Source organism: Dromaius novaehollandiae, chromosome 8 (genome assembly GCF_036370855.1).
Source record: "Dromaius novaehollandiae isolate bDroNov1 chromosome 8, bDroNov1.hap1, whole genome shotgun sequence".
Lineage (NCBI taxonomy): Eukaryota > Metazoa > Chordata > Aves > Casuariiformes > Dromaiidae > Dromaius > Dromaius novaehollandiae.
The window spans coordinates 12778947-12802631 of record NC_088105.1 but is presented as its reverse complement, the minus strand read 5'-3'; the positions used below and the strand labels follow the sequence as shown (position 1 = coordinate 12802631).

General features: G+C 37.8%; 1 protein-coding gene across 5 annotated transcripts in view; it reads right to left on the bottom strand.

The window, feature by feature from the left end:
* Window positions 1–23685, bottom strand: part of DNM3 (dynamin 3) — a 193614-nt gene that overhangs the window by 164120 nt on the left and 5809 nt on the right. For all 5 annotated transcript variants that reach the window (XM_064515703.1, XM_064515702.1, XM_026123358.2 and 2 more), the window contains exons 2-3: window positions 12008–12081; window positions 631–780 (exon numbers count right to left, since the gene is read on the bottom strand). In XM_064515703.1, coding sequence (XP_064371773.1) covers window positions 631–780; window positions 12008–12081 — 224 coding nt within the window. The remainder of the gene's footprint in view (window positions 1–630; window positions 781–12007; window positions 12082–23685) is intronic.

The window sequence follows — 23685 nt, the reverse complement described above, 5'->3', positions numbered from 1 at the left end:
GATTCAATGCAAAACATTTTCTCAAGACTGCCTTCATTAAATTGGGCAGATGGCAACCAGAGGAACTAACTTTGATCTATACTGGGGGTCTACAACAGGAAGCAGCTTCAAACACCCTTATTGCCTAAATATGTTTTTAGTGACAGGGAACAATAAACATCCAACAGGGCAGGGAGACACACTGACTTTCTAGACCACTGATTAGGGAATCCTGAGAGGGTGGCAAAAAAACATCCTGACACTAAGTCCCCCAAAATCCTATTATGTGTCTTAACTGCTGAGCTACTAGCTAACAGTATGTATACTAGGGGAGGGATCGGTTTCATCCTGATGCAGAACTGGAATATTTTTAAATCACGAGAATGTTAAACGTGACAGAGAGGCTGCTTTCTGCCCAGCTCTAGTGGCAACAGCTCTCTGCAGTAGGATGGTTTCATAACACAGGAGAAGCTGAGGATTATTCTAACAGGCAGATGTATACAACGCTTTTGGTCAAACTCAAACTCAGAAATCATTTCATCCCCAAAGACTTCTGATCAAGCAGTGAGAACACACACAAAAGGAGATAGCTAAACAGAGATAGATAATGTATTACATGACAGGAATATAAAGAAGAATGGTTTTACCTACCATGTGGGGAGTATATTCTTAAATTAATAGGAATTGAAGAAATGCCTTTGTTCACTCCTGTTATTCTATCTGTTTCTACTTCAATTTCCTGACGAACTTCATCAAAATCAGTAAATTTCCTCCCTTTGCAGTGTAGAAATTCAGCATACTCTGTGAAAAATATCAATAGCATCTCTGTATCTCAAAGGCTTATAATCTGAGACACTTGCTTTCAAGCAGCTAGTATTCTTCAGACGTGTAAGCACAAAAGCATGTCATCACAGATAACGGGAAAGCATTATATATGAACACATGCTGTATATAGAATTGCATTGATGAAAACCAGCCTACAACAAGAAAGGGTTAGTTAAAAAAAGTCAACTTGGACACAATTTACTGCTTTTATCTTTAGCATGTCATCTGCTAGAACAATCTAGAAGGCTCAAATAAATACTATTAAACTTAACAGAATAAAAAACAGATTGTGAATCATTCTGAGTTTTCATCTGATTACATTTGCCTGTAATATATCGATAAACTGAAGAAAAGTAATTCAAGTTCTGTATCATGAAAGAACATTAGCATCTTTTCAACAGCTAACAGCCCACATTGCACATGATCTTAACAAAGGAGTTATGTACGTTTTACAAGTTCACGATCAAAATAAAATCATTTGAAAACATTGTGAAGTAATTAATAAAATACTCAACTCTTCATCTCCTAGAGACTTCTTGAAGCCTAAATCCAAACCACGCTTAAAAGAAGTTTTTAAAAGCTTTTACAGATACTACTGCAATTTTGCCAAAGTAGGAGAAAACACTGAATTTGTAAAATGCCTTATGCAATTGTCATACACTTCCCCTCTTGCCTTGACAGGGCATCAGCCAGGAATTTTCTTCCCACTTTCATCAGAGATAAATACAGTCTAATGTGTTTGACTTCAGTATGACACTAAGTCCCTGTTTTGACTCTTGAATCCGAATATTGACAGATTATTGTATCCTTCTGGATTTTCTGCCCAGAAGAAATATGGTACATAACCAAAAGCACATTTCAGCATTTTAAAACTGGAGTTTCTCCTTTTGAAACAGGGCAAAACAGAACAAAAAAGTTTAGCCTACTAGTAAGCGTATAACCAGGTTATGATATAAATAGCTATCACAGATATGAGCTCACATCTGTCCCCACAATCCTCCCCCTAAAGGCTCTAAGTAGGACTGGAGAAAGCTTGGATACAGTCATGTATGCTCCAGTTTCGTTACATTTTGCAATCAAGGCCAAATCTTAAACTTCCATTTACATGTTTCTTCCCATAAAAAAGTTTCTTGATAAAAAACCCTCAAACCCCAAGGCAAAGAGCTTGCTTGATACTCAAAGAAAGAAAGCAAGAACAGTTCAACAGAGCTGATCTGAGAATACAGATTAATAGAGGGCCTTATGTATCAATACTCAGGTTTGTTCCTCAGGTCTGCCAGAAGTTATTTGATTACTGTTGTTGATGGAGCTGTTAAAAAATAAAATAGCCAAAACAACACGTGTAGCTGCTATGACAGTTAAAGCAAACTGAAAGCCAAAAAAGGAAAGATGCGAGGGGAAACAAACACCAACCTTTCTGCCCTGCAATAGCAGGATTCAAAGTGAGAGGACAGAGGAACCCATCCTTGTTAAGAAAAAGATATATATATATATATATATATATATATATATATATATATATATATATATATATAATTATTTTAAAAACAAGAGAGAATTATAAAACCTCTGTCTCAGCTTTGGACAACTTAAGAACTCCTGCATATCTACGTCCTTTTTCAGACTTAGCAACACAATGACGGGGGGGGGTTGTATGTTTAAAATATTAAACTATTCCTTAAGAACAAGGAATATTCAAATATTCAAAAGTGTAAGATAACATCATGCACAAAAATCAAACATCTCGGTTGATCTAATGCATTTGTGAATTCACACTTGTAAAATTTATTATCTCAAATGTAGAAAATAGCTACCTACTAGAAAAAAAAGCTGACAAGTGGTTCTTGTTTTGATCGAGTTCTTCATGCACTGCTCTTCACATAAAATAAAATGTATTCTTCTCACCTACAGTTTTTATTTGGAGGTTCACTAGATTTTCTCAGAAAAAGATTTCAAAATTCAGACAATTAACACTCGGTGCCTGCTTGCCTACTCCATGATCTGACTGACTCAGCTGAAGCACAGAGAAGCTTCTCTGTTCCACTTGACACTTGGTAACAGAAAGAGTCCCTGTCTGAAATGGCTACAAGTCAAATCAAATGAAAAAAAAGCAAATCGAACGAAAAAAATAGTTTACTACTTTTTAGTTATGTTAATAATTATCACTAGCTCATTCCTCTCAGCGACACTGGTGGTCCTGCTAATTCTGAAGGAATAGACTTTACTGTTGTTCATACCCTATGGCACATATGAGATGCCATGCACAGCCTACAGAATAAAAATTCAAATGAACAAATAGTGCTTTGTTTTGTTCCTTTCAGCCCTTTGCCTGCCCTTGGCAATGATGCCACTAGCCAGACAGGATGAGCACACATCTTAATGCAATCTTCATTTTTTAGCTTTTTGCACAGAAAAATACTTGGAGAATATTATATTATATATTTATGTTATAGTATATTATATTATGTGTCTCTCACTTTTGTATCTCACTTTTGTGAGAGTGGACATGAAGTCATACAGAAAGAAGGACTGTCTAATGCTAATTTTAGGACACATTTTCTATACAAAACTGAAGTTATGTCGAGAAAAAGAATAATTTCAGAAATTTCAGAAAAAACTAAAATGTTTTCTTTGCACGTAGAATATAAAATCTTTTTACAGAACCAGTCAAACACTTTGGAAAAAACAGAATGAAAAAGCTAGCATATTGCAATTCCGTGCAGTGCATTTCCAACCGCAAATGTCATGATAAGTGATTATTTCTCTTCTCAATTTTGATTACATTAGACAAATTACACAGACAGGTATAATGGGATAACATTTCTCAAAATGCTCATTTGTCATGTGAGATATTTCTCCTTATGTTTTTATGATTTAATCTAGCACAATGATATACTCATTACCAATAAATCGCTATTGACATTTTCAAACCATTGTTAATTACACGCACATATGTGTTCTTTCATAAATCTGCCTCTAAGCTAAAGAAAGCTAAGTTATGTATGCCCTGTGACAAGACACAGAATGGTGTTTCTACCTGAGAAACACATGACAGATTTTTGGAAAATGTCCTTCTTCCACATCAGCTGAATCCAAGATCTTTCAAAGTCTGACAAAGCCCATAGACTTTAACCTGTTACTGGAGGTCAGAAACTTCCCCATGAGACCTGGATTCAGAACTCTTCCCCACCTGATTTCAGGCAGAGTTGATGAAAGTCCATTGTGGTACCCAGCTCACAATAACTAGGTCTCCGTCTTGGACTTTTCAAAAAAGCTGACAGATGAAATTGCAGGCCTATAGCCAACATTTTTAGCATATATGATATAGGGGGAATACCTTCTGTGACTGCAACTTGATCTTTCAGTCTTTTAGGGACAAAAGAAGTCACCCAAGCAACACCAGTCTTGTTAGCTAGCTTCAGCTAAGCACTCCACAAGCCTCAGAATGCTTTCCGAAAGAATGATTAAAAACATGCAAATAAACATCATATGAGCTAAAATACATCACCTTTTCACTGAAGATACATCAGCTTTTTCTGAACAAAGCAAATGCAGTTAAATTCATCTATTTAGACCTTAGCAAAGCATTCAATACAGTTCTTCATAGGGGAGATACAGAGATTCAAAAGCGCTTGTCTTACTTCAGTGACATGCTGAAGATAGAACATTCAGACATCATGAGTTTCACTGCTAGCATTCATTAACAATTTATAGCAAGGCTACAAGAAGTAGAAGTGCCCTGGTATTTTCTGAAGAAAAGCCAGAACATCCTGCTTAATGCAGACAAGGATAAGAATATCATAGCAGAAGAAATTAAAAACATTGAAAATTGGAAAGGTGTAGATCTGATGAAAGTAACTAGGTCATGCTCTTAGGAACCATTGAAATGGTTAACTATTAGGGCAGAAGCTCATACGGGGGGAAAAAAAAAAGTATTCTTTTCTTTGCAATAGCCTTTTATATCCTTGACAGTTCTTGTTTCTGGAAGAAATACACTCTTGCTCTTTCAACCTTTCTCTACAGATTGTGTTTTCTAGACTTCTGATTATTCAGAAACATTGTATTATCCTCCAGGCATATTCTTCTTAAGTTACAGAGGCAGAGCTCTAGCCAAGATCTTTCCAGAACAGAAAAAAGTGGAAGAACTATTTGTAAGACTGCACTTCTGTTGATCTATCTTGTATAATACTTACTTCTTCATTTTACAGAAGCATGATATCATTGGCCTACGTTCTGTTAGTAACCCACTGTGAGCGCCAGATCCTGTTCAGATACTAGCCTTTTAGTACATACACAGCCCTTATCCTTACCAAACTTCTTTCTAATGTTTGACCATTTCTTTCATTTTGCAAGCTATCTGAATTCCAATTCTGCCCTCCAGTTTATTTACAGTTTCTCCGGTATTTGTCAAATACAAACTTAAACATACTCTGTTCCATCATTCTATCAATAACATAAAGTACTGAATAGGACCTGGAGAAAGGTCCATTCTACTCTATAAGGTAACCAGCAGTGCACCCACCTTATAGAAGCCTTTTCTAGACCATGTTTCCTGAGCTAGTTTATTATAAAAAAACATGCAAGATAATAAAAAAAAAAAAAGTATTGAACTCAAGATAAAAGAAACCTACCACATCTTTACCTACAAACCCACAACCTTACAATAAAAAATGATTGATATGACGGGATTTTTTTTCCTTGATAAATTTGTCTGGGCAGTTATTCATCTCTATTATCTTTCAGATGCTTTCAGATCATTACTTACAACTACTTAGAGATTTTGTTTTCCCAGAAGACTGATTGTCTGTCACTTCCTTTATTATCTCTTGAAAATGGACAAATATAGAGCCATCCTCTGGTCTTCAACAATTCTCTAAGATATTTGTTATTGCTTCAGATATTTGTTTGAGGAAGTATCAGTTCTCCCTTCTCTCCTCTAATATCTTCCTTACCAATTCTTTTAAGTTTATTGATACTGGACTTCCAACAGGTAGAAGGCTTTATTCTGATGTTCTTCCTCCCTTCTTTGCAGGGTTGCAACATTCTGCATTTCATGTTTATTCTCAGCCAAGTTGCCTTCCACATTCATTTTCCAAAATCAGCAACCGTTCAGTGGTAAGAGATATTCCTCTGTATAGTGCTTGGTGGGGGGAGAAGGGCTGGTTAACACCCCATACCAACAACTTGCTGCAGTCCATCACTGCAGTCATGCAAGTCATTTATTCCCTCAACTTTTCCATCACGTTATTGTCAATTACCCTAATTTCTCCTCCTCTTCCGGAAAACCCACATTTCAATTTTTACATCCTTCTCCAGACACTCACTATTTGTGCTACCTGTGGGTTTTTGTTGCCAATTCTTTGTTTTAAAGAGCTTGTCCCTAGGCTCGCCAACAGGTTTGCACAGTTGTTATTTTACCTTTGCATGAGTGGATTCTATCCTTCCTCAGCACATCAATGAGCATCAACCTGGGATCAAGGAAACAAAATCTTCCAGGTAATACCACTTGTAAAACCAAGTATTTGTGGATATGGTTTCTGTCCCAGTTGAGCTGAGGCCCATGCCCTGTTTGAGGGCACTGATGGGAAAGCTGGCTGAGCCCTCAAACCCAAGCTGACAGACCTCAGCAGTCACTGCTGGTCCGCTCAGGTCACTGCTCGCACTGTGGCTAGCACACACAGACAAACAGCAGCAAGTAAGACAGAGGAGTCTCTGCAAGTTTACAGTAACAGCTTAAATTCAGGTTTCTGACAGGCGGCACTATCCCTTTTCCAGTATATCAGCTCTAATTGGATGATGGGTGCCTCGCTGTCCCAGATTGGGGTTACCAGTCTCTATCACCTTTTCCCCATGGTGACTGTGACTCTTTCAGCTTCTGGGGTTCATGCCTCCTCTGTCTTCGCCGGTCTGCACAGCATCGCTGTTCATCATCTGAACGACGAGTTGCTGCCAGGGAGTGGGACCCAGAAAAGGCCAGCCCCAAGCTTCCTTTCCTCCCTGTAAAGTGGCCAGTCCTTCCCCTATTATTGGTATGGTGTTATCTTTCTGGTTTCTCTGTTCTTCAAGGCCTCCGAATGCATTCCTGTTAATGAAATCTTTAAGATCATTTGCGTTTGATGAAAATAATTTAGACTGGTTATTTCAGCTATTTTTCATTTTCTTTTAGAGGATTTTTTTTTGTTTTGCCAGCAGATGGCAATAAAAGATGGATAAGCATTAGGAGTAGTCTCACAATAAAAGATACATGCATTAAAGTTCAGCAACCTTAACAGAAAAGAGCATCTGTGAGATTTGCAAAAATTTCACAATGTTTTCTGAACCTTATGGTCATTTACTTTCCACTTAGTGTTGTGATTAACAGAACTGAAACAAATATGGATATTGTACATATGGATCATTAATCTAAAATGTCCAGCCTGATAATGATTTCTAAAATCTGTTAGTCTGCCATTTCTTTGGCACAGAGATTTAAGAACTAGCTTTGAAGCAAATTTGAAATTCTTCAAAAAACAGTTATCAAAATGAGGAAAATTACCCTTTTAAAGACAAGATATGTTAACACTTAAATAAGCAGTATTAACATAGCAGGAAAAGCATTTTTAATAAGCAGTAGACCTACAGCAATAGCTTCACCCAAAACCAGAGTGCACTTTTTGTTGTCATTGCTGTTCAAAAACCACACTACCCAGGCTCAAGATATCTGGATAATTATTTCCATTTCACAGCAGGAAAAAGCACAGCAAAAGGAAGAACAACTTTCTTAAGACGTTCTGAGGTGTTTTAGGTCATTAGCTTCCCAAAGCCTACTCAGCAGCACTATTTAAAAGTATCAACTAACTCCTAAGAAAGATGTATTTAATTTTATTAAATGTATTATTTTAGTTATTATAGATTAAAGAATTGTCAAGCTAAGAAGTATACTGAAAGTGTGGAACTTAGACAACACACAAAGTTGTGAAACAAAAACTTTGAACATATTTAAGAAATGGGTTTTAACATCAAAATTAAGACATAGACATTGAAAGGAAAAAGAAAAAAGAAAAAAAAACCCCATCAGCTCACTAGCCCTCCTTGAAGAAAATATAATTACACAAGACAAATCTCTTTGCTCCCTGGCAAATTTTGGCAGAGAGGAGGTTAGGAGTCAAAACAAAACTGATGTACCTTACACAGAATTTGAGAAATATTGCTCCAAGACTACTGAACACCAACACAGTCCTTTAAACTCCTGTCCAAGGTCATGCTGTGTGGCAACACTTAAATCCCAAGTGTACACAAGGAAAAATCCTTCTAAGAGTACAACTACAGGAATATGGAATGCATTATTCCTCCTCAAAAGGAATTATGAGTAAGGAAGTATGAGACCAGCAATTTACACTCATTCGTAATTGCTGAAATATAAGGACAGCGTAGCATTTAAAGCAAACACCGTCTCGTCAGAAGGAGTGAGGTTCCTGTACCTTACACTGGAGCAGTCAAATACTGAGAGCACTGGCATTTCTTTTGCCTGATTTGGACATCAGATTCTCACAAACTGAACTACCCTCACATCCAGCTTCTCACCCAGGAAAAGAGTAGATGGAATTCTTCCCAAGGACATAAATTGGGTAAAATAATTATTACAGCTGTCTTGCCTGCCTTATAAAACCTTAAGTTCTCTATCACACAGTCTGCCAGCTAAAACAATTGTGCCTTCTAAAAACTCACTGAATTGTGTCTTCCAGATGGGACTATTTTCCTGTAAACCATTCTGCACTTTGAGCTTCTTTAGACACTAGCAACAATAAAGGTGTCTAGGAGCAAGATTCTTGTTAGACCTGGCACTAGCATTCGCAGCACTGGGGAACCGCCCGGGGCCAAATGCAGTGACCACAGAAGAGAACATCAAACTGCTTCTATATTCTTTAGCACACTTGACTTAAGACAGGAACTCTATTTTTAATTGTGATTTTTGTGTGGGAAACAAAACTGCATTATAGGGCTGTTTATCACAGAACAAAGACTTTATGCTTATTTGGTTCAATTCTCTCTTTCAGTAAGGCATCATATAGGCCATCTTGCTTCAGCAGAAGGGAAGCAACTGAACTGAACTGAACATGAGCTGAAAACCAAGCATGAAAAACTGTGACCCTACCTACAGGACTCCCAGTGAAATACTTTGGGACAAGTAATGAGCACTATGCATCTCAGCATCAGAAGAGAGCCATCTTGAAGCCTCAAAATATTTACAAGACAGAAAATTTTTTCCTCCTCCTGATGGTGCAGTAGTTTATTGAATATAGGCCACATTTACAATTTCATTTGAAATTCAGCTGGGCAGCCCCGAAAAGGCAGCTCTCAAAATAGGATAGTCAAGATATGAATTTGCAGTCCTTTGAAGGACTCTAACTTATTTTTAACAGCCAGGTTTTGACTTACTCTATGCTACCAGATATTCCTGACATTATCAAAATGAGAGGAAAACAGTCACAACTACAGAAGACTGCCCTGTCAGTTGTAATAGTTAATTAAAATCTTTGTCTTTGCCTCTGATATTTCAAAGTTCAGTATTTGCATGGATGTGAAAGTGCAAAACATGTAAAGCCATTGTAGGAGCTCTGTTCCCATATAAAACTGTTACAGTGATTAAATGAGGTCAAAGGGTCACTACAAAATGGCTTTGTACTAATTGTACAGAATTCTTTAAAAAGAGGAAGTACACAATATTATTATTATTAAATTATTATGGACTTTCCATAGGAGATACATTTCTTAGCATTGAATTGTTTCATGTTACTACTTGCATATTCTTGTTTCAAAGCACAGCAAGAGTCCAGCTCTTTCCCTAGATGTGTCAGATTCTGCCAGATGTCGGAGAGCCCCTGATAATCTTCCTCTTATCTGGGCATGTACAAATGCCTCAGCTGTCAACCTTTAGCCCTCACTGCCATGACTCACAGTTAAATGAAGCTTTAACCTCCCTCATCAGTCAAATTCACATTCCAAAAAGATCTTCAACTCAGCTGTCACAAAACTATCTTGTAATCAACCAATCAATCCTGTATGTCTATACGTTACAGTATATAGAAAGCATCTCCTTTCTCCCCCATGAATACTGCAAGATTAAAAATAGTTACTCTTGAAAGAGTCAAAGAGCATAGCATTAGAGATCTGCGAACCTTGCTATAGTACCAGGAACCTGACACACTCCTCTAATTACATTTTCTAACATTTTAGATAATTATGAACTTGATAAAAATCAGTCCAGCATCTGCTTCCTGTCAAAGAACATTGTGCTTCTCTAAACAGTTGCTCTTTATTTTCTTATTCTTTTTTATTATTAGTTTAAAAGATAAAGATGACTCAAAAGATAAAGGAATTTCACCACCAAAAGAAAAAGAAAAAGGAACAAAGATTAAAGAAAGTAACAAAATAATCAAAGCCTGCATTTTCTAACGCTCTGGCATCTAATTCCAAACAAGCAATATACAGCATTTCCCAAAGGCAAAACATGTCATGACATCCAGTAAATAAGAAGAAATCAGCTAGATGCTCATCTATCCAGAATTTGGGGTGTTTTTTGTTGTGTTTTCAAGTTATAATGAAAAAGTACTTTTCGGCAGAGAAGGCACTCCATACGAAAACCTAGAAGACCTACCCAAAAGCTTGTGATATAATGTGAATATAATAAAATAAGAGAGAGAAGGTATTTAACCAAGGGACAATGATGATTTTAAAAATAAGGCAATCAAGATCAGCCAGAAGTAAGTTTAGGATGGATGTCTACAGAGAAGTATTTAACCACCTGACATTAGAGTTTAAGTTTACTTACTAATTCATATGTCCTTGCAGTTTAGTCATTGTATTAAGAATGCCAGCACAGAACTTGATTCTTTTCTTTCTTCTGCTCTTACATGCTGCTAGGAAATTTAGATGGAGATTCTTCATAGCTAGGATTTATTCACGCATTTCTGCATGCTCTGCCAGAGATCTAAAGCCAGATGTGCAGAAATGGCAAGCATTCATATCTCCAACTACAACAAACTTCATCTTTTAATATATATAAGGCAGTATAAGCATATTACGTACTCTAAGATCCTAAGGTTCCTAAGCTGAGCACACAGACCTACTGCATTCCACAATTTTTTCCTTTTCTCCACATATAACACTATGAATGTGCTTTACAAGTACTGATGCAGAAAAAAAAAAAAGATTTTGTACAGTATGGAGGTCACACATCACTGAATGCAGAAGATACAAATACTAAAGTCTACCTTCCTACTGAACAATAACGAGATTTTTCAAGAAAAGAACGTACACAAAAATTTATTAACACTCGCACATAGGGACAAGCTAAAGTTCCATGGGCAGACTCAATTTTGCTTCCTCCCCAATTTCTGATCACTTCATAGAGTAAATATGTTTTTAAATGTTGTTTTGGATGTAATTCCCCCCCCTTCTTTTTTTTTTTTTTTTTTTTTTTTTTTAACTGTTTTAAGCAGAATTCGGTGATATGCTAGTGGTTTTGTTGTTCACATTGGTTAAGAAACGGTTAAAAAAATCAAAAGAATGTTGGAAAACAATAGCTGCTTTTAAATATGCCAGGGGATCGAACTACACAACAGCAGATAAGTGCCACTTGTAAGATTATGAAGCAGTGAATTCTGACAAAGGTCTCAATACCTCAAGTATCTCAGTGGTATACATTTGCTGTATTTTTTATTTTTGACCAGACAGTTCTTAGAAGCTTCATCCTCCCCAAGTCTACCTTCTGCTCTACTTAGTGCAATGAGCCCAACCAAAAAAGACAAGTCATGAAAACAAGCTGCATGGAGCCAAGCCTGTGTGCACTGGAGCAAAGAGTTGAAAGTAAAAATACAGCAGTTTTGGTATGTTAACTAATACAACTGTAATGCTCATCAAGAAAAGAATTAATCAAAAATAATTTATAAAATAGCTTGTACATAATAATGTTTCTCCTCTGCTTCAAGTCTGACCTTGAATTAAATTTACTGTGTGCTCTAAGATTTAGATTTAAATATTTTCCTAGATAGGACTAACTGGCCTTAAGCATACAGTTTTGAAGCACTGGGCCTTTGTTCCAAACAGTCTAGTTGCACCTTTCTTCACACTGCTGAAGTTTTCCTAGAATTCTTTTTTCCCCCCCTACTGAAGTAAATCAGGACTTCATCCAGGTATTTAAATAGAAAGAAAGATGGGTTACCTGTTTTGGCAGTGACAAGTTGCAAAACCAATGGCCGTCTTGTTACAATTCCAGATCCCCTTGGAAGAAAATCCCTAAAAAACAGAAAGAAATAAAACAACTACAACCAAGAAACACTGCCCAGTTATATAAAATATCAGACTAATTTGGAAGCTCTACTATATCTCCAGGTGCAATAAAATCAGAAAGTTGGCAGGATGGATTTACATCAAACACTATTATAAAATAGTATTATTAATTTTGGCTTGCAATAGCAATAGGTCATCAGACAAATACACAGTAAAATTAAATTACCGGCTTGAAGTGTTACCAACTCCCTTTCTCCACGACTGTCATACATAACATCTCAAAACTCACCATATATATAGTAAGGGTACCTGAGCCATGTCCACATTTATGGAGCTCCCTAATTAAGTGTGTCTACGCCCCGTACTTTATCTGAAAATGCACAGAAAGTATAGACATGTGAACATACACACTTTCACACACCACACCCAAGCTCTGGCCAGACCAAAACCAGCACTCTGCACCTACTCTGTCACACATGTAACGTCTGCCAGTTCAAATCCCCAAATCACTTTTCTAGCAATACTTTCTCCCAGGAGTTCTTGAGTGAAAGCCAAAGCACAGAAATACTCTACAGCATGACAGAGTGTCCTTAAACCAGAAAACAAGCAACAAGGCAAAGACAGCAACTATGTATTCCCAGAGTACTTTCCATGTCTCCAACACCCAAGAAAAACTTTGAATCAGTTCTTATCTGTAAAACTGATGATCAGAAACCCAAAGCAAAATAATGAACAAAGACCTTTTTCCAGGGTCTGCCTCCATCATCATACCAACTAATCTCTTAAAAACCTTGAGATAAGGTGCAGTGAGGGGCTTTGTAGAGCACTCCTTTCAAATAACCATCTTCAGAAGAATAAAATTCAGACGCAAATGTACAGTTTCACAATCAGCTTAAGCTCAAAGAAGTCAACTCCTTTTGCCTGCCGTAGCAGCAATGCTGAATCACCTCTCTGCTTCAGGTGAAAAATAATCCAACAAATGGCCAGGGCATGAATTTTCAGTCAGATCAGAGAGCTGATCTAGGTGCCTATGTAGCCACAACTGCTAATGCCAGTACAAAGGATGAGGCAGGAATGTGCAGAGTCTGTTTGGGAAGGGTGGGGAGAGGGAGGAGAGGATAAAGAAGAAAGATATCACGCTGTCATGCCTTTTGACAGCACTGCTTAGAGGGGTCTGCTCAAGCCACTTGTGAAACTACACCTTACCTGTACCCTTACATCTCTTCATCTTACGATGCCTGACTTCAGCAGTTCCTTTAGGGTAGCTCCTAAACTTACAAGGCTTAAAACAAGCCTATAAGGTACATCTGTGAAAAACAACCCTAAAACAACCCCCCAAAAAATCCCACAAATACTTCATCAAGCTTCAAGATATGATTGGTGCAAGATTCTACGTGTACGTGGTCCCAGCTCAGGGCTGCAACACCAGTGAATCTACTCCCATAAAAGGAAACAAAGTAGAAAAGCTTTGGCCTTCAGAGGAGAGCATTTGTTCCTTTGGAACATCACTGCCTCCATCACAATCCCAAAGTTATACAGCAGTTTCCAACATCACCGGTATATTAACCCACCAAAGACGTAATGTCTTCATTACAGTGTTTGAAAAGCATGATACAGCAAACATACCTGAGAATACATGGCATAAGTGTGTAAGCAGCTTTATGCACAACCCAGCTGTAAAAATCCCCAAGTGATTAGCATATGAATCCAAAAGAGTCTGTCCTTGGAGCAGAGACTTCACTGGAAAAAGTAATTCAGTTTCCTCTAAATGAGCAAATGGATTCGTAAGTTGCTCCCACCACATCATCACAAGCAGGTTCTGCTGGGAATCCACTACACTTCTCAGAGAAACTTAAGACTGCAGTTGCCACAGAAAGGATTAAGGGAAGAGGTCCTCTAATACTCCTAAAACAACATTATTTCCAAGATAACTAAATACTACCCTACAGGTTATTTGGGAAAAAATGCCTATTAAAGCACAAAATCCCTTGCAGTCTCAAGTACCTCCAATAGCTGCAAAATGAACAAGGAAAAAGTGCTTTTTGAAGTGGCAAAAGTGTTTAAGCTCAGCAACAGAAGTCCTCTTCATGAAAAGAATAATATTAAAATGATATTTAAAAAAAAATTAAAAAATGTTTCCTCTGGTATAAGCTCACAGGAGCAGTTTTACTATGTTGAATTTATCTTCTGCATTGTCCCACAGTGATATCTGCCTGACATGACAGAAGAATGATTCCCACGTGGATCAGTACACATTCTGCTAAATCAGAGAGCCCTCCTATGCTGTACTGTAGAAACAACACAGCAGCACAGATTAAGGCTTGGTGGTGATGATGCTTCAGAGATCATAGTGTAAAGTATCATCAGTGTCCAAGATAAGATGTGGTTTACTGTCTTCACTTTGCTTCATCTAAATCTCTCTGTTTTCTGTAAACTCAAGCACTGCTGTGTCAGGACTAGGCTAACACACACATGTTTTTCTTGGACCTGTCTCCCCTCTCCCACAGAGTATGACCCAGGAATATTTCTAACAATTATATCCTGTATTCAGATTTGAAGATCAAGGTCAGAAACAATTGTTAGGTCTTCTGTCACTCCTTCCCAAGCACACTGCTTTTCAAATGAGAGTAGAGGGCAGCTGCAAATTTAAGAGACAGAAATGGAATTGCATGACAGCTGCAAAAACCATCTATGCAGGCTGGACCTGGGAGAAGAGATCTGGTTGGAATGGCATGGAATAGGAAAAGTTTGAAAAGTTTGAATAGGAAAAGAATGAGTTGGTCAGATCATTTCTGGAACAAGAATGAAATGTCTGTAACAGGAGGAGCTCTGGGACATGAAGCATGGATGTTATCACATGGGACATTCCCCTCCCCAACATGTTCCAGCCAGCAGCCTGATTTGGGGAGAGGACCCAGACCGGACAGATTCCCCACCACAGACAGAGCCTTTTCCACTGTTGGAAATGCGGCAACCCTACTTTTGGTACATGCTCTGAAGACTTCCTTTCCAACTATAACGTCTAGACATAAAAATCACATAACCAAGCAGTCCTACAGCTCTGAGGAACATGTGAAAGACTAGCTGTCAGCCATGCCTGACAGCACTTTAGGAACCCCCAGCATTTGCAATGAAACAATGTTGACTTCTAGATAAAATGCAAGTCTCAGTTTCTCAGTACCTGTTAATGCACAGTTATTACAATGTTGATGACTGCAAACTAAAGCTTACTCACACCATAAAAGAAGAGGCTGTTCAAACACAAGCTAGCTCATTAACTTCTGTACTTAAGCACAGATCTACAGGCAAAAGTAGTCAATTATAAGTTTAAATCATCTCTGAAACAAAGAAAATGCAAAAAGCATCACAAACACACTGATTTAAACCTGCTGCGATGTTTTACAACACTTGAGACAGTAATAGAATACAAGAATTAGCTTAAAGAGGTGCCAAAGGTTTTCAAAATATCTATCACAATTTCAATACCTACCAACTGAGTGATTCCTGTGTCTCAGTGAAGTGTCATCTACTGATATTTCTCACTGGGAGGAAGATTCTAACAAAAATGTATCAAGTTTTCTGCATGCACTGAAATGACAGTAGCCTGATGCGTAGAAAATGCCTAGCAAGATGGCAGTTTCATACTTTGATTTTCAAGCATATTTCATACCTGATTAAAAAACAAACAAATATTTTTTCCACCAAGAAGCTAAAGAAAATTGCCATTCAGGACAAACTGATCACACAAAAACTAGGGCCCTCTACAACAACACAGGAGACAGTTAAATCATTCTCCAGGGAGTCAAAGGCTGAGAAGTCTATTAGCAATTTTCTGCTTCAAACTAAGCATATCCAGAGATAGAGAACACTGTATTAATGCAACTCCTAGCTATAAAACACTGACCTTCTCTCAACAGCAAAATTATAGAGAAATGTAAGGTAACAGTCTTCTCTCAAAACATTCTCCTACCACGCACAAACTAGATGGCATCTAACAACCCTCTCCAACAAGTTGAGCTGTTGCCAAAAAACCCTCCATCTGTTCAATCAACTACCAGCCTGGAGCTGAGGAGGGTCACTGAGCAGAGCGCGGTTCATGCTTGGTGAGAAGGTGAGCTATGTTGATCACGCAGCCAGTAAACAGCGTGTGACAGAAACACAAAATGCTTCTGCTTCAAATGTATGGTTTGAAGAAGGAAAATCGACGAGGAATGGGGAGGACAAGGGGTTTATTGGGAGAATTCATTAAAAAACCCAATAGCCTGGCATATCTGTAACCAAAGAGCAGTGCTGAAGAAGCCTGAGGATCCAAACTGCAGCATTGCACAAAGATGCAGGGAAAGATACTGGTAGGAGATATGCATACTTTTTCAGCAGCTGCCGAATGTATATTTTACCTGCCTGAAAGAGACATTGATCTAGATTAATAAATCTGCTAAAATGGGGACTGGGAGACTTTTTTTTTTTTTTTAATACATTTGAAATTTCAGGTTTTGCCACTAGGCAACGGCATCTGTACACTTTCTTCGTGCTGCCCAAATCAGATGCTACAAATAAACAAACTCTACTTCAAAAAAAAAAAAAAGACATTTCTTTAAACATATACAGGGCTGTAATTCAAATCTGAGACATAATTGTCTTTCAAAGGTTTAAGGAAGAGCAACATACGACTATATTCCAATTCTGGCCACAAGGGCATCGCAGATATTAGTCTGAATCTGACTTGCTAAAACCCCAGTCTCAAAAACTGTGATGTCACATGATGGAGAAACATGTTGTCAATGGCTGTATCAATAAACATTAATAGTTAATAGTAAACAGGACAATTAGGAGTCCAATCTTTGCTACAGCAGTTCACTCTACAGCATGAGAAAAAGTTTTCATTTAGCAGCTCTCTAGTACACTAGCAGTATTTACCATAGTAAAGAAAAAATACAGTACATTCCCCAGGTTGTGCATAGGAGGTGAAGAATGACAGTGTATCGGTACTTAAAATTTTATCATTGTTTCAAAATCACTTAAATCTGTTTTACCTGGCCAGTATAATATCATGAAATGTTCTGCACTTTGATCAATTATATGATCACTATTATACACGTTTCTGTAGAATAAATGGTGAGTTTATAGTAATATCAATATAATAAATCTATATAAAACATAGAGGGCACTCCAGGAAACCAAATAATGGAGGAAAATGTCAGTGTTTACAAATTAAATGCATTAATTAGTAAGTGCTAGGAACAATGTAAAACCGATAGCGATGAACTGACAAAAAACATAGGACCCTCCAAAGAAAAAGCCTCTACGTTTTTCACAAACTGTAGAAACATGGCTCCAGGCAAGCGTCATAACTATCTTAGTGAGGAGCACAAGTCACCCATTGAAACCTATTTCATTTTGCCAAATAATTTCATTTACAGAAGTTTTTCCATTTAATCCAAAGGTCTCCCCAAGTCCCTAACCCTCCTTCAACTACCAAAAGGCCATACTCCTTGGGCTGTTCGTATAAACAGCACTGCTGTGGAAGCATTACACACAGGTCTTTATCCCCAAGGTTTGCCAAGTACTACAATGCAGCTTTAATTGCAATAGGAAGTGATTATGCCAACAGTCAACAGTTTTCCTAGGCCTCTTTCCAACACACTATTCATTGTTCTACACGATTCCAGCCTGGCATGCCAGGAACACCGAGTGGGGGCTGCCTGCTGAATGGCAATATCTTGTGCAAAAGAACTTACTGTTTCACAGTGAACACCAACACATGCTTATTGCCCAAGTATCTCCCATTTCCCTGGTAAGTTTACACTGTATGGAAGTACTTCAAAGGGTGTTTTTTTGCTGTTTTGTTTTGGGGTTTTTTTTGCATGGATCATATTTAGCTGTAATGCAAAGCATTATAAAAGAATAAAACAGCAAAAAAAACGTGGCCCAATACTGTCCAGCATAAGTCTACAGAAGAGAGATGTTAATAACTGCTAACACCTTTTCTCAGGATCACATCTTAAAAACCATAAACTAAAATTAGTTAATTTATGACTAAAATATAATTCTTAAACCTAAAAATTTACTTCTGAAGACCTAATTTGGCACAGATATGTTCATTCTACCTCCTCTTGCTCCTGTGCTCACCAGCACCACAGAGGACCTAGCAGTAGATTCTTCACACGCTTTTGGACTTTGCAAGATATGCCCAAGTGATGGGCAGTACACATTGCATTTTAGTAGTGGCTTTCTTAGGAATTAAATTCTTAGCATTGAGTTACCTAATTACTTCCTCAGAGCAGGCTTTTCACCACTAGCGCAGACAGTGCTCTGTTTATCCTTCCCAGGTGGCTTTGGAAGCACAATTCTCCTGCCCTCCAAATGACAATACAAAGATAACCCTGAGACACCTAGATTTTCAAGAAGTCCCAAAAGTTCCAGCGCAGTACATCTGTTTTGTGTTTTGATATGTTCCCAATCACACACCATTTTTACTCAGGAATATTATAAAATAGTAAACTTTATCACACTGATACTTGGCTATACATGTTCTTCCTCATTAACTCAAAGCACACAGACCAGTTCTTATTATCAGTCATCACTTGATCCCTCACCTCCTTTCATTAGTTACAGAAGAGTAAATGCTTTTTTGTTTTGGCACAGTGTCTGTCAATCAAGAGAATCTCCCACAGCTTTCGTTCAATCATAGCAAAATCTCAGCCTAACATAATTTGGCTTACAGGAAGACATGCAAAATAATTAATCCTCTTTATTGAAGAGGACACCTATCTTAATTAGATCTACTAGATCTCTATTAGATCTACTAGGCAAGCTAAACATGTTAAGAGGCTGTGGAGTATTAGTGACCTTGGATATTTTGGTTCTTAAAGCTTAAAAGCAGTTTTTCCAGGTTTCTTGGTAAACCATGCAGCAGATACTGGCATACTTATCATCATGCTTTTGTGCTCAATTCAAGATCTCCTATGAAATTTGGTCTCAGTTGGCAGTAACCATTCTTTAAGGTCAGTCAATCTTCTTTCAACTGAGATGATTTTAATTAAATGCTGAACCAAGATGCAATCCAATTCCCAGAAATATTAACTGCATACGGCAGCCTAGGCAGTTTGTGCATGACTCCAGGGGTGAGAAACTGGGTATCCAGACATCCATGTCATCCTAGGACTATCTCCTCCTTCCAAGGCAGATAGAAAAAATTGTTCTCCCAGCTCCAAGGCTTGTTTGTTGTTTTTCAAAAGCCAGTTTTACAGAATCACAAAATGGCTGAGGTTGGAAAGGACCAACAGCCCCAGCAGTGCCCTTTATCACCACTGTTGATCCACTGGGACTGAACAGTCAGAGCAAGCATTATCCCCCAATTAGCACACCCATCACTTTCAGGTGATCACACACAGGTTGAATGAACATCCACTTCTTCTGGGGAACAAAATCTTGAAACCCTAACACAGTGCTATATCCTAGCAGTTTAAAGGTCTCTTTGGGTCTCCTTTCTCCCACTTCTCCATGGAGCTGAAACCAAGCATACAAATCCAGAAGGCAATGGTACTAAATAAAAATAAATAGATGAATAAAAAAATAAAAACCTGTGGGAATACAGTGAGTGTTAACTCTAGAGGTAATAAATAAGGCATTTTAAAAATATGTTAGTAAAGAAATTCAAAGAAGATACAAAGGAATTTCAATCATGCTAACTGGACACCTCCGTAACAGCTATGTTCAGAGAAAATGCTTAGCCACTACTCAGGTGAGGAAGCAAAGTTTGAGACTCCCTTTTCATGCAGAAGACTGAAGATGCTCTGAAGAGCAGGCTTAAAAACCACTGTCATTATACTTCTCCCAGATCTGGAGTAAATTTTAACTAGCAGCTGCAAGCTTGCTCAACAAGCTACCAGAAATTACTTCGTCTCCCCCATTAAAGGAAACATTATAGGGCTATCTGGAAATCTGTGTCAAAAGTTACTCTAGTACCATTAAAGATGACATGAGCCAGAAGTTTCTTCAAAGTAGGGGATGTCTGAACAGAAGTCTAAGAAGGCACACACCATGATTGGTACCCTGATGCTAATATCATATTTTGGCAGCATTAAAAATATCTTACATTGCATTTCTGCACAGAAAAGACAAGCCTGTTCACTGAAGCAAAGAAAGAAAATGCACTCCCTAGTTTAAAAAAATTTTCTATGTGATAGAAAGTTTTAAAGTCTCAATATTGTTTATAGGGCTGAAAATTCACCAACATACACAGCTATGAAAACTTGCCAGGCAAAAGCATAAAGTGCTAAGATGAACAGTGTTCTGTTTGCACTGATTATGCTTGGGCCGTAGGCTTGCTGTATTAACAAATCAGGAAGCTGCCAATGTGCAGGCTCGTAGGCAAGCCACTGTGTGCACGATGCATCTGTCCTCCCTGGCAGGCATCCAAAACGTTGCTGCATCATTCTACTTCCATTTGTGAAAAATGCTCCTTTCCTCTCTCTCTTTTAAGATTTTACAAAAGCTTCTGCTATTTCCTGCCCAACGGTGCTCTCCAACAATTCCAAGCAGGGGAAGAAAATAAACCACCAAATACAAACAAAACCCCAACAACTCTTGGAATTTTGTTGTTGAAAAGAGTAAAGCAGACTTTTCAGGACAGCTATATTCTCCTTAATCAGATATGTTTGCTCTTAGAGGAGGATAATTTGCATAGGCTGTGAAGGCATAAAAGCACACCCATTCTCAAGATGAACACAAATGCAGTAAGATTTTGTATCTCAACACAAGAAGTGGAAAACAAAAATACCTTATTCACTTTAAACCATGCTCATTACTCTGAACAGAAGTTGTTGGTTCTGATCGCTCACAGCTGCTAAACACTTATCAAATTTTTTAAGAAAAGATCTGAGCAAGAAGTTTTCCTCTATAATACAATCAGATATAAACAGAAAATCTTCCTGATTGCAAGCATCAGACAGAAAACAATGCTGTGGACAGATCAGCTACATGAAGCAAACTATTATACAGTGACTTCCATCTGGCATGTAATTTACCTCTAGATACTCTATCATGATATAGTTTTAGATATTACAGATTTTTGCGCTCAAAAAGTTTTCAGATTTCAGTCATCAAAAATCCAGGTAAAATAAGCTCCTGCCTTTTGCCCCAAATTACACTATCCTGAACTCAGATCCTGAACTCAGATCCATCAATACAGATTTTTTAACCAGTGGTATAGTGTACTATCAGCCATACCATGTCCCAGTCAAGTCCCAAAACTTTGTTTCTTCAGAAGCATCACAAAAACATTCATCTTTTTTTGTGATAGACAAGGTGTCAAACTTCAGGATTACCTTTTTTTGTACACGACAAGCCATTTCAGGTCATTTTGCAAAGCTGGAATGCAACTGGATCCAGTTTTTCCTACTCCGTCCACAAAGTATGTGCAATAGAAACTCAGTATGAAGGTCTAAATTTAGAGACAGAAAGACAACTAAGGAAGAAGGTGGTGGTGGTGGTGAGTTTCCAAAACAAATGATCCAAGTCTCTTAAACTACTTCTGTTATCTAGCCATTTTCTCTTTTTACCTGCCTATTTATCCTGCTTTTCAGCCAGTGATACGTGCAGATGGATGTACTGTCCATATGACAAGGTAATGTCTGCTTAGCTAACTCTTGAAATTTAGTATCAGCCATAATCTCCCATCCTTCCTCTCACCCCAGGCTGTGAACTATTACTGCAAGAAAATCTTATACTAAAAGTCTGACCAAACCAGTTTTTTATGCTGCTGAGACTACATCCCTAAAGCATTAGCAAAGTCACAGTGCTGGAGGTCTGAGCCCAGACTCCTCAGGTTCCCAGGCCATGCCCTAGACCTGATGGAGAACAGGGAACCTCTATAAACGTTTGTGTAGCACCTGAACAAATTCACGGTGAGCATACTGAATAGATCTTGAACATAGCTGAATTTCATTTACTTTCAGGCAGCAGAAGTTAGAGGTATTTTAAAGTCGTTCTTGTGCTTGCTACATAGAATCCTGCCTGTTGTCTGCAGGTGAGGAGATTACATAGAGATATTAAGTTTTATCATTTTAAAATGTCCTATACACCTAAGTGCTAATGAATGTGTGTACACTTGTAGACATCTGTACTATACACAGTAAACAAATGAAGCATTGAGTGTTTAAGATTAATCCAGCTTTGATGATATCATCTGTAAGGATGGAAATCTAGCTGTATTACAGCAAACATTAAAACTCCTGCATATCTGAAGAATGAAATCTTAGTGATTTTGCAAGAAAACTAGTATGCAGAAATGCTAAGTGTTAAATTAAAAGCACAATTTCTTCATATAAATTATAAAAACTGACATTATTGATAGATGCTTTGGTTAAAAAAATCTCTCTTATCTACAGCTACAGTCCCCTTTGCATCCCAGAGGCCATCACAGACAACCGCACTTGGCAGTACATCAAAGCTCAGCATGCAGTTAAATGGGATTTTGCTCCTCTCTAGTTCAATAATACTGTCTTGTTCATCTCAATGCAACTTGCTACAGAAAAAGATGCAAGGTCACAGTTAAATAATGCTCATTTCCTGTTCTCAGCATATTTACACCACAGGCTTTATACTGCAGGCACACAGTGCAGCATCAAAAGCATTCCTAGTAACCCATTACATGCCAGCACAAAAAACATGACGAGTTCACAGGCTTGTATTTACTAGTAGGCCTCATTTTGTAATGTGATATTTAAAAAAAAACAGAAAAGGCAAGAATAGCCTCTGCCCCTCAGGGCTTACTTTCTAAGCAGACATTATTTGAGAAACCAATGAATATTTCAAAGAATATCATTGATTTATTCAGTGACCAACTGTACGCATTGATGGATACCAAACCACAAACGTGATCTCTCTTAGTGACTAAGCTGTTAGAGGTACAGTGTAAACATCAGTAAGGATCTGTATTTTGAGAGAGGAAACACTGCTGCATCTCAACTGTACAAAGCAGAATGCAATACTCAGTTTTGGTGTCACATGGATATTTAAGGCAGCTGTCACATGAAGCAGAAAACAAAGCAGAAAACAGCAACTTTTTGCTTGCGATCACAGTTAACCCACACCAATTTAAAAATTATATGCTAGCCTCTTTTAAAAATAGAAGGAAATTAAAAATAAAAGAATAAAGTCTAAATCCTGCATACAGTTAAGACAGAGTTAAGATGTGAAGCATGTACATACAGACACAGATGATGTATAAGAACTAGTTCAAGTTCATACAGTAGTTCAGCAGGAGAGAACAGCCTGCATCCTTACTTCTGTTTCTCTGCTGTAACCCATACAAGCATCGCTCCCCAGGTTTACAGGTGAATTTCCAAGCAATCATACTGTGAATGTATATTTATCTAAACTGAAAAGTCTTGTTCTATCTTTCATTTACAAAAATGACTAACGTAAGCCTGAAACTTTAACAGAAGCAATGCCTATCAAAAGACAGCAACACAACAAATGCACTTTTTATTTGTTGACTCCAACACTGCAAAATCCCAAAGTTAGGGCTCCTTCCTGAGGGAAGGAAAGACCAGGATTTGTACAAGTTATACAAGAACTTACACAAGAGCCTAGAGAGTCAGACGA